Source organism: Pectinophora gossypiella, chromosome 25 (genome assembly GCF_024362695.1).
Source record: "Pectinophora gossypiella chromosome 25, ilPecGoss1.1, whole genome shotgun sequence".
In the NCBI taxonomy this organism is placed as follows: domain Eukaryota; kingdom Metazoa; phylum Arthropoda; class Insecta; order Lepidoptera; family Gelechiidae; genus Pectinophora; species Pectinophora gossypiella.
Genome location: NC_065428.1, coordinates 2901988 through 2911315, shown reverse-complemented (window position 1 = coordinate 2911315; position 9328 = coordinate 2901988). Strand labels below are relative to the sequence as shown.

General features: G+C 33.7%; 2 protein-coding genes across 2 annotated transcripts; both read right to left on the bottom strand.

Moving 5' to 3' along the window:
- Positions 1 to 1064: 1064 nt before the first annotated feature.
- Positions 1065 to 2199, bottom strand: LOC126378218 (uncharacterized). Its single transcript, XM_050026441.1, has 2 exons — positions 1628 to 2199; positions 1065 to 1459 (listed from the first exon to the last, which is right to left on the bottom strand). The coding sequence occupies exons 1-2, from the start codon at positions 1917 to 1919 to the stop codon at positions 1449 to 1451; spliced, it is 303 nt and encodes a 100-aa protein (XP_049882398.1). The 5' UTR covers positions 1920 to 2199; the 3' UTR covers positions 1065 to 1448.
- A 4064-nt stretch (positions 2200 to 6263) lies between these two features.
- LOC126377993 (uncharacterized) lies at positions 6264 to 8849 on the bottom strand. Its single transcript, XM_050026013.1, has 5 exons — positions 8818 to 8849; positions 7201 to 7287; positions 7029 to 7100; positions 6862 to 6936; positions 6264 to 6666 (listed from the first exon to the last, which is right to left on the bottom strand). Exons 1-5 carry the CDS (start codon positions 8847 to 8849, stop codon positions 6270 to 6272), a joined length of 663 nt encoding a protein of 220 aa, XP_049881970.1. The 3' UTR covers positions 6264 to 6269.
- Positions 8850 to 9328: the final 479 nt, after the last annotated feature.

Sequence of the window (9328 nt, the reverse complement as noted above, 5' to 3'; positions counted from 1 at the left end):
AAAGAGTTCTATGTCAGAGTTTGACCATTGTAATGTAACTGGTGTTAAAGTGTTCTTGAATCAAATATATTATCCATATGAAAATTTGAATGTAAGTTTTTCTGACAATAAAATATCTTTATTATACGAGTTGTATACAAGATTCCAACAGTCGTATTACGGACGACGTGCTGAGCCGTTGTTAAGTCTGAAAGAATTTAAAGATATTGCCCCCCTTTTTGTCATTGACTGCTGTCGACAACAAGAAACTTTAAAAGGCTCAGTAGATGTCAGAGTTGAAATAGAAGCTGACCAAGATATACCTGATCAGACTGCAGCTTATTGTTTAATATTAAACGATTGTATTTTTGAGTACAAACCTTTAAGCAGCATAGTAAAAAAAATATCATGAACACAAACATCATCTTCGTTGATCTTCAAGGATTTAAAGATATTAATAATAACTTTATTGTGAAGGAGTGTGCAATAGCAACAAAGGTGTCTACTCAAAATTTTTTAGTGAAACCACCCTTTGCATACTCTACTTTGTCAACTGAAGAAAGAAAACAAGTGAGGTGGTTAGAAAGGTATCGAGGACTATTTTGGAGTGAAGGTTTCGTAGACTATCGTGAATTTCTACGTTTAATACCAGTTTACTTAAAAAATAAAAATGTATTTGTTAAAGGTAGAGAAAAAATTGAGTGGATTAAAAACTTGTGTGTAGATTGTAATATTGTTGACATAGGAGAGGAAGGTTGTCCAAGTTTGATTAAATTGCATGAAAAATACTGTATTATTAAAAACTTAAGATGTGTTCATCATTTAAAACAGTGTGCACTTCAGAACGTTTTATGTTTAATAAATTGGTATATAGACAATAATGTGTATCTTTTCAAACATTTTTATAACAATAAAGATAAATGTGACTAAGATGATTTGTTTGATTTAATATTAGATATTAAGGTAGGCATGAAATGAAACATCTACTTCTTAATTCATTATTTATTACATATTGATGACAACGTTGTCTATTTTCATAACAACAAATTAATAAAAATATACAGTTTAGTAAATATATCAAACAAAAATACAAAATATTCCTTTAAAAACTGTAAAATATATCATCACTACTCAACTTTTTTGATATTTTGTTAACTATGCTTTCTGTTTGGTCGAAAATGTCATCAACGACGTCTTTGACAACGTACTGCGCACTTAACACAACACTGTCACTATTTGCTGTCTGGGATGATGATAATGCTTCTTCGTTCAAGTCCTGGATGGTTATTTTGATAAGACGAATTCCTTTTCTTAGCTCTTTTCTAATTACAAAAGATTGAAGAGGTTTATTTTTATTCGAGTTTCTTTTAATTTTGAGACAACTGTTTGTATTAGGGTTTTCGCCTATCCTTAAAGATTTCATGATAAATTAATAGTAGGTAAATTTCGCAATCCAGAAATCTGCGCAATCACCGGTTATCTGAAACAAAAGAGAAATAAATTAATATCTACTCGTTGCTATTACAAAAACACATCTTTGAACTTAAAACTCACTAACACTTACTATAAGTTAAATAAATAAAATTGATGACACGTTGTAGACCAAGAACGGCTAATTACTCACTAAATAAAAATTATGAATGCTTACCTGATGGTGAGTACGACTGGTGATGAGTCTGTACTATATTGCCTGAACTTTCGTTTCTTGCTGCCACTTCAGCACCCATTTGGTACATAAGCCGAAGTGCCTTGTATAGGATGTTATCATGTTCATTGTGAACAACGTACTGAGCTTTCGAGTTAAGTTTCACGTTTACTTCACTATCTGTCTCTTCCGCACGCAAGATTTCTAGCCTAATTATATATTTAGGGATTTCTGGGCTCATATTTATGATAACCGAAGCTTCTGGCGAAGATAATTGTTGCTGCCTTCTCGACATGATTAAGTAAATTGAAAATTGGACAGTAGAACTGGTTGATATGAAAGTAGACGACAGAATGAATTAATGATTTTAAAACACAATAAATCTGCTGAGTCTAATTACACTTGCGAAATCCAACTAACAGAGCATAATTTAACGAATAAGCAATAGTATAACTTATTCATTTTGTCATACAGGATTCGCCTTATAGCTCATGTTACAAATAACTGTATCAGTTGGACTGCTATGTAATTAATCTACCTACTTTTAAAATAACATGTCTCGACTTGTCCAAAAAGAAAATGAAACTTGTTTTAACTTGTTTAGTAGAATGGATGGTAATTTAAATAAAACAATAAACATAAGGTACATTAAACACTTTATTAGATTAAACTTACACTAAAATCTTAAGTATAAATCAAAACCTTACTCTAAACACACAAAAATTACAAACATAAACTCTCAACTGTTTCTCACTGGGTATAAACAGAGATTATGGAATTCATTTTATTGTTTCTTTTTGTTTCGATCCTGACATAATAAATACAATATGATTTATATACACAAGAAACCTTTCGGTGGCACCTAATTTCTTAAATACTATTTACACATAATTACAATTAGATACATTAAAATACTTAAAGTAAAATAGACTCATGACCCACGAGAGAGTAGAGATTTTGTCTTTTAATACAATGCGCTTATCGTCGTTAAAGGACAAAGCTACTTTTTTAAGCGACTGTGTAAATATCTCATGCTTCAGCGATTTAAATATCAGATTTTTCTTCTTTATTAAGCAATTATCTAGTAATACAGTCTTAAAATCATCAAAACTAAGTTTTTTGATGACAGCTTTTTTGGTACCTTTAGCTTTTTTTAATTCTGTTGCTTCTGTTTTAATAGAGTAAAGTTTAGATCTTAAACCAACAAATTCAACAATAAGTTGCCCTCCTAATTCGTCTTTAAATAATCCAGGTACTTTTTTATTCTGCTTCATTATACCAAAGATATTGTCGTCTTTATAATTACTTGTATCAAAGTACTGCTGAAAATGTTGTCTTATATCTTGATATACATCTTTTGTTTGTATAGAGTATAAAAAACTGTCTGTATCCGTATAGCAAAGCTTTAAGTGGGAACCGTAAAAAGGTTTAATGACAGAATAGTGAAAATCATACATATGACTTTTTGATATTTCTAATACGGTAAATCCTATGTAAATAGGTTTGTCAAGAGTAATTATTTCAGGTTTCATTTGAATCGCTACCAAATTCTCTGTGAATATAGTGGAACTGTGGTAGTTGGGCCTAGCTATAAGTTGCTCTGCCGTATAACGTTTCTTGGTTTTATTGTGGTTATCAAACCATTGGTTTATTAGCTTCACATTTAACCTTTTTTCGGTGTCTTCTAAAGTTTTCCCGAAAATGCTGTTATTTAGTAGCTTGAAGAAGTCTTGTTCAAATTGCGATTTTGCTTTTTGCCGCAACTTTGTGTTCAGGTCTATGTACTGTCTCAAATAAGGACTCTGTTTAAATTTGATAGCTCTATGAATATGCTTTAAATGTAAGCCATGTTTTAAACATGTTTTCAGATGAATGTAATGTATAACATACTTGAACTTGTCATACAAATTTGGTATCAATTTACAAGTTTTTGATCCAGGCGGTGTAAACTTTTGAGGACAAAAAGGTATGTCATTATGAAGATCATGTAAATGGTCAGGGTATACTAAGTCTACCTCTAAAATATAACCAACTTCTGAGTCATCTGGTATATTTAGTATATCTAAACATTCTAGTTTAGGGTTTTCAATTAATTCAAAATCAGAATATGGTAAATGACTACACATAGCATATCCATATAAATTATTACAGTCTATGTAAAGTAAATAGTTATTTGGTGAAGTTGGGTTGTAATTAGATAAGTACTTATTATTAGCTTTAGCGTAACGTGTGGAACACAAGCAAACACCCCCACGGATGCCGCTTTGAATCATCCGAATCATTTCGAGGTCATCGATTAGTTCTAACTTAACTCCTGTTTTGAGTAACATAGCATCAAGACTCAAGCTAGGCGCAGACACATAAAAAGCAGGGTCCAGTCTATAATTATTTTTACAGGTGTGTCTGAAGCTTTCAAAAATATCTGTCAGTAAAATAACATCAGATTTTAAGTATAAGTCCGTATATTCACCAAGATTTTTTAAATGAAATGTTTTCCACACTTTATGAGTATGTGCATAATCAGACTCTGAAATAGTCTCATCCGTTAAACTACTATAAAACTGATGACGAGGCGGCAATTCGACTTCTCTATAACATTTCCAATCGCACATATATTCATAGGGGTAAATGCCTTTGCGCGTTAATAAATCAAATTGTTCTTTTAGTGGATAAAAATGCGATAAATGGATAAAGTCACTTTTATTTAAATTCTCTGCCGCTTTCTCTAAACTCGTACCCAAAAACCTAAAAGAATCTACAAAACGTACGGGCATGTACTGATTGTTACCTAATGAAAAGAATTTAGTAAAAGAAATATAATTTTCTTTGTTTTTGCTAGTAAATTGAGGTTACCTGGCATCTCACCTAATTCTCGAATAAATAAATGACTGTCGTAACCTGACAAGTTGTGAAAAAACACAGGCAAAAATTTAGGAAGCTTGAACTGAATATTACAATAGGAATGAGCAGGACCTCGATAACGACCTGTCAAATGACAATGATCTCTAACCTTATCTTCAAATAATAATTTATTACACAAGTAACAATTTTTGGATGTTAAAAAACTTTTCAGTTCTTGTTCGGTCAATGGCAACATTTTATGTTGATTTTGTAAAATTGTATTTATCCAAGATACATCATTTTCTAGATTTTCAATAAAATTTTGAACACAATCGGGCCCTCGGAAAGATACGTACTTATTTAAAGATGAATCATACGAGCAAACTATGTAGTAACCAAACGCCGCGGGAACGTGTTTTTGAATATTTTCGGTACATTCAGAGTTTTGCGCGTCAGGGGTCGGTTGTAGCAGAGATTCGAAATCAGCATAAATTACAAACGGCATATCTTGCATTCGTTCGAAGTGTTGAAACTGTATCAATGAACCTTTTTCAGGCAAAACTGTTTTGACTCTTCCGCATGCATGAGAATCTAATTTGTTTTCGCTAGAAAAAAAGTTCATACAGTCATCACAAAAAAATATTTTTCCATGATGCTTTGTAACCTGTGTTCTAATAAGTCGACTCAAATCCTTTATCAAACAATAATGTGATCGTAACCCGTTTTCGAGTAATAACAAATTAACATGCTTTTTCTTTTTATGAACCGACTTGTACAAGGGACCTACGACAGTTTTTTTGTTTTTGAGTCCATAGATATTCACACTAACTCTTGGGTTGTTTTTTTCAAAAACCTTGACATCAGACAAACTTACGGGGAAAGTCATACCTTTCGTACTGAGTGTAGTTTCAAAATGAGGATAAGAAGAAGGTCGATTTGAATTGTACTTGGTTGGAAACAATGCCGCCATAATGCACCATAAAAAACAAAAATTATCATTATTTTTTATGTTTATACAGGCGCGTTTCATTTTAATACTTTGTGGAAGCTCAATAAACCCAGATGCTCTCAAAGGGTTATATTTATTAATATTTATTTCTAAATACAAATTACCAACGAAATACCAACCACTATCTCTTTCCTGAAATTCGTCAACTTTAGTTGCAATCAAATTTACAACTTTATTAAAAATGTCATTAAAGTCGTACGTTTTATGAATAACTATGTTTTCAGTGTTGAAAGATTTGACTTCTCGTCTATCATCCTGGGGCAAAGAAAATTCAGCAAAAAGCTCAAAGTTTACTTTAATACTATCAAAGGCATCACGTCGGGCATCGATAAGCTGCCTAACATTCTTACGCAGAGAGCGTAAAAACGTCTCGGGAGGGCACGCGACCGCTGACCCTACCTCGCTATTTTCACTGCTCCTCAACCTATACGATGCGATACGGCTACGAAACGCGCTAGATATTCTCTCAATGCAATCGGACTCCCTAATAGAACTATTATTTTTATGCAGTGTGCTACGTAAATGAGATGAAAAAGCTTTATTTTTTATGGACAAATCACAAATAGAGCAATATACTGATTTAGTTGGCATATTGCTAAAATGTAATCAAGAAACTTCTTACGATTCAAAATCAAATTAGGTTTATATTTCTTAAGATATTTTAGACTAAAGACTTAGGACAACCTGATACCTGGTAGCACTATTTTAATTAATTACCTATAATTTCAAATAAACAAAATAATACGAGTCAATAAAAATAAACTCTGCCTACCCAAGAGGAAAAACAGACGTGAGTTATTCTTTTACGTCCTTATCTGCGAAAAAGTAGCCCTCAGTCCCGAACTTGGGTTTACATTTTTTGAGAAACTGTTGGAGTAGCTGTAACTCCGGCGCATTATGGTCCGCCTGATACTTTAGACTGAGGACTGCTTTCTCGTAGCGTTTCCTTACGTCTACGTGTCTGATGTCGGCGACCTGGTATAGCTTAAGCTCCACGAATAGGTCTCCGTTCAGCTTGGCGGTGCGGCGCACGGTCCCGTCGGCCACCCGCTTTGAGTAGGAGGATTGCAACGCGTTCTTGGAGCGCTTGATAACCTCCTCGTCCTCGCTCTCCGAGTCGATCACGCGCCACTCCTCGCCGGGTTTCTTTACCGCAGAACACTTTCTCTTTGGAACCAGCTTTTTCTTAGCCCTGAAAATTACAATAATTAATTAAACGCATGATCATCTAAGTATTTGAACCTTAAATTTAAATATTTATTAAAGTGAAAATAGGAGCATCATAAAGTTAATGTTGAGAATTTAGCAGTCATCGTGAATTAATCACAGCATGTGTAGAATTAAGTTACAACAAGTAGATTAAGTTAAACAACAAATAGATATTTACCTCGGTGTCTCTCCGTCAGATTCCACTGCTGTGCGCTTGGCAGATGAACTGAGCTTGCTTTCCTTTTTCTTCTGCCTGAAATTAGCAATATATATATATATTTAAATTTAATATACAAACATTAACAGCAATAGATATCCTTAAAAATATAAAATTAGTATATTCACCTTGGTATCTCTACGTCCGAATCCGCACGCTTTGCGGCGGAGTTTCTCGAACCGATAGATCTTGATTTATTTCTATAAAAGCCCAGAAATACATTTCAAGTTTTATATAAGAATGTTTAGTAACACAAATAAAGTTAGGTCATTTTATTTTAATAATGTTATTAATATTTACCTGCTAAAAGCTATCTCGTCCTCCGAGTCAACAAATCCTCGACCGGCGGATTTGTTGGATGTTTTAGAATAATATTCAGAGTCCGACCTGAAATAACAATAAGTAAATAATGTTTAATAATGAATGGATCTTAAAATGTCTCTAGGTACGAAAACAAGCGATGCTAGTAGGATTTATTGTGATCTAGGTAAAAAAAACAATAACTTCAAATTGGCGTCTGTCATTATCATCAAGTTATCAAGAGAGAATCTGATCCGAAAATTAAATGAAAACTTACGAACATTATTTGTGTTGCTCGAATCCTCATGTATCAAACAAAAAAATCAGCTCAGACGGCGCGGCGGTAGGATGGAGCGGGAAACAGCAGGGCGACTCTGCACTGTCACTAATTCGTGGACAGCAGCAGCGGGGTGGTGATGGGGCGTCGAAGATGGGGCACGTACCACTTAGCACTCGCGAGCGATTCAATCACGTCGAAAAATAATTATGGTAACTTACACATAAGTTTAGGGTTTTTATGGTAGCAAGTTGCACAACAGTCATCAGGAGTTGACAACATTTTTCTAAAACCTCAATGAGGTACCTTTAAATATCTTAGTATTTTTATTTACGTTAAGTAATGTACGTCTATTCCAAACCTTGTAAAAACTATTTTTTATGCTCATGTAAAATGTTTGTTATTTCTGTACTTACACAGCAATTTTCGCAAAGTGTGAAAAACAAAAATATTATATTTCATTTCGAAATCATTTATCGATAAGTAACTTGAAGCGCATCAGTTCAATAAGACCGCCGCCGCTGACGGAAACCCAGTACAGTTCACAAAATATTTTATTTGTATAGATCTAATAAAAAATGACGTTATCCATACAATACATAATATAAACATCCTATTTACGTCCCACTACTGTTGGGTACACCTTAAATAACGGGTTTGTGGAGGTGGTCTTCCGCCTAGAGGCCGGCACCAACAGTTAAACGTGCCTTTCGAAGCATAGAATCATCTAATCAATAAGGTAGTAAGGTGCAGTAAGGTACGCAACGTCATGAATGTACCTTTTATACCAATAATAATATGTTTAACTAGCTTAGTGACGATCGAATATGTGTATCTATTTAAAATAAGTAGGTAAACTTCATGGAATTATTTTGTAAACTGTACACAGACACAAACACCTTACTGGTCAGCAAAAAATGAACGCTGCATTACAATAATTATTAGGGATCTGCAGCTATTTTGAAACATCGGTGTTTGACGTTCTCTTCGAAGCATTGAAGTTTATTTACTATATTAAAGGAAATTAAAATATGAATAGTCTTTCTTATCGATCGCAGTTATCAACCATGTCAACAATTTTTTTCCCAGTGTCAATTCTGAGCACGGTTGCCCTTATTATTTGACCAATAAGACGCAACTTTTTTCTTAAAGGCCAAGCAGGGATCAATATAGAATTATATTCCTCATATCCAATTATTTGTACATAATAAAATTCGCACAAAATCCACACACGGGCGAGAATTCTTACTTCCAACACACTATCAATTTCGAGAGCCTGCTGCATTGTGTTTTCCTAACAAATATTCGTTATAATTTGAACCACATTTTATAATTGTCACCTTATATCTGGGGCACTGTAGTGCCCCGCCATCCTTTCTGGAAGCCATTCATGGTTACTATACTGTTCCGCATTCCAATTCAAATTTTAATTCTCCACATCTCAGCTAGACAAGGAGGAAATATCGTAATCATATCTTACAAAAATGTCTTATCCACATGCTTATTTCTTTGAAAAACTTTATTGATGTTCAGAACCTTCACTTTATAAACTAGTTGCGCTTTCTTGTTTATAGCAAGACAGCAAAACTTGGATCCCTATTCTATACCTACAAGCTTATGCTGTCGTTTGTATCGGTAAGGACTACACTTATCAATGCGACATAAACATGTTACTGTATAATGAAAACGTATGACGAAGTTTTAGTATCGTAGTTTCTCTTCAGAATAATACTGTTTGATCGAAGAGGACTCTACAAGTTCTCACGGCGATTATCGTTCATTTGGTCTCTAGTGTTAGAACGTAGATGATGTCTGTGGCGATACTAAGTACACGATGTGGAACAGTTACTG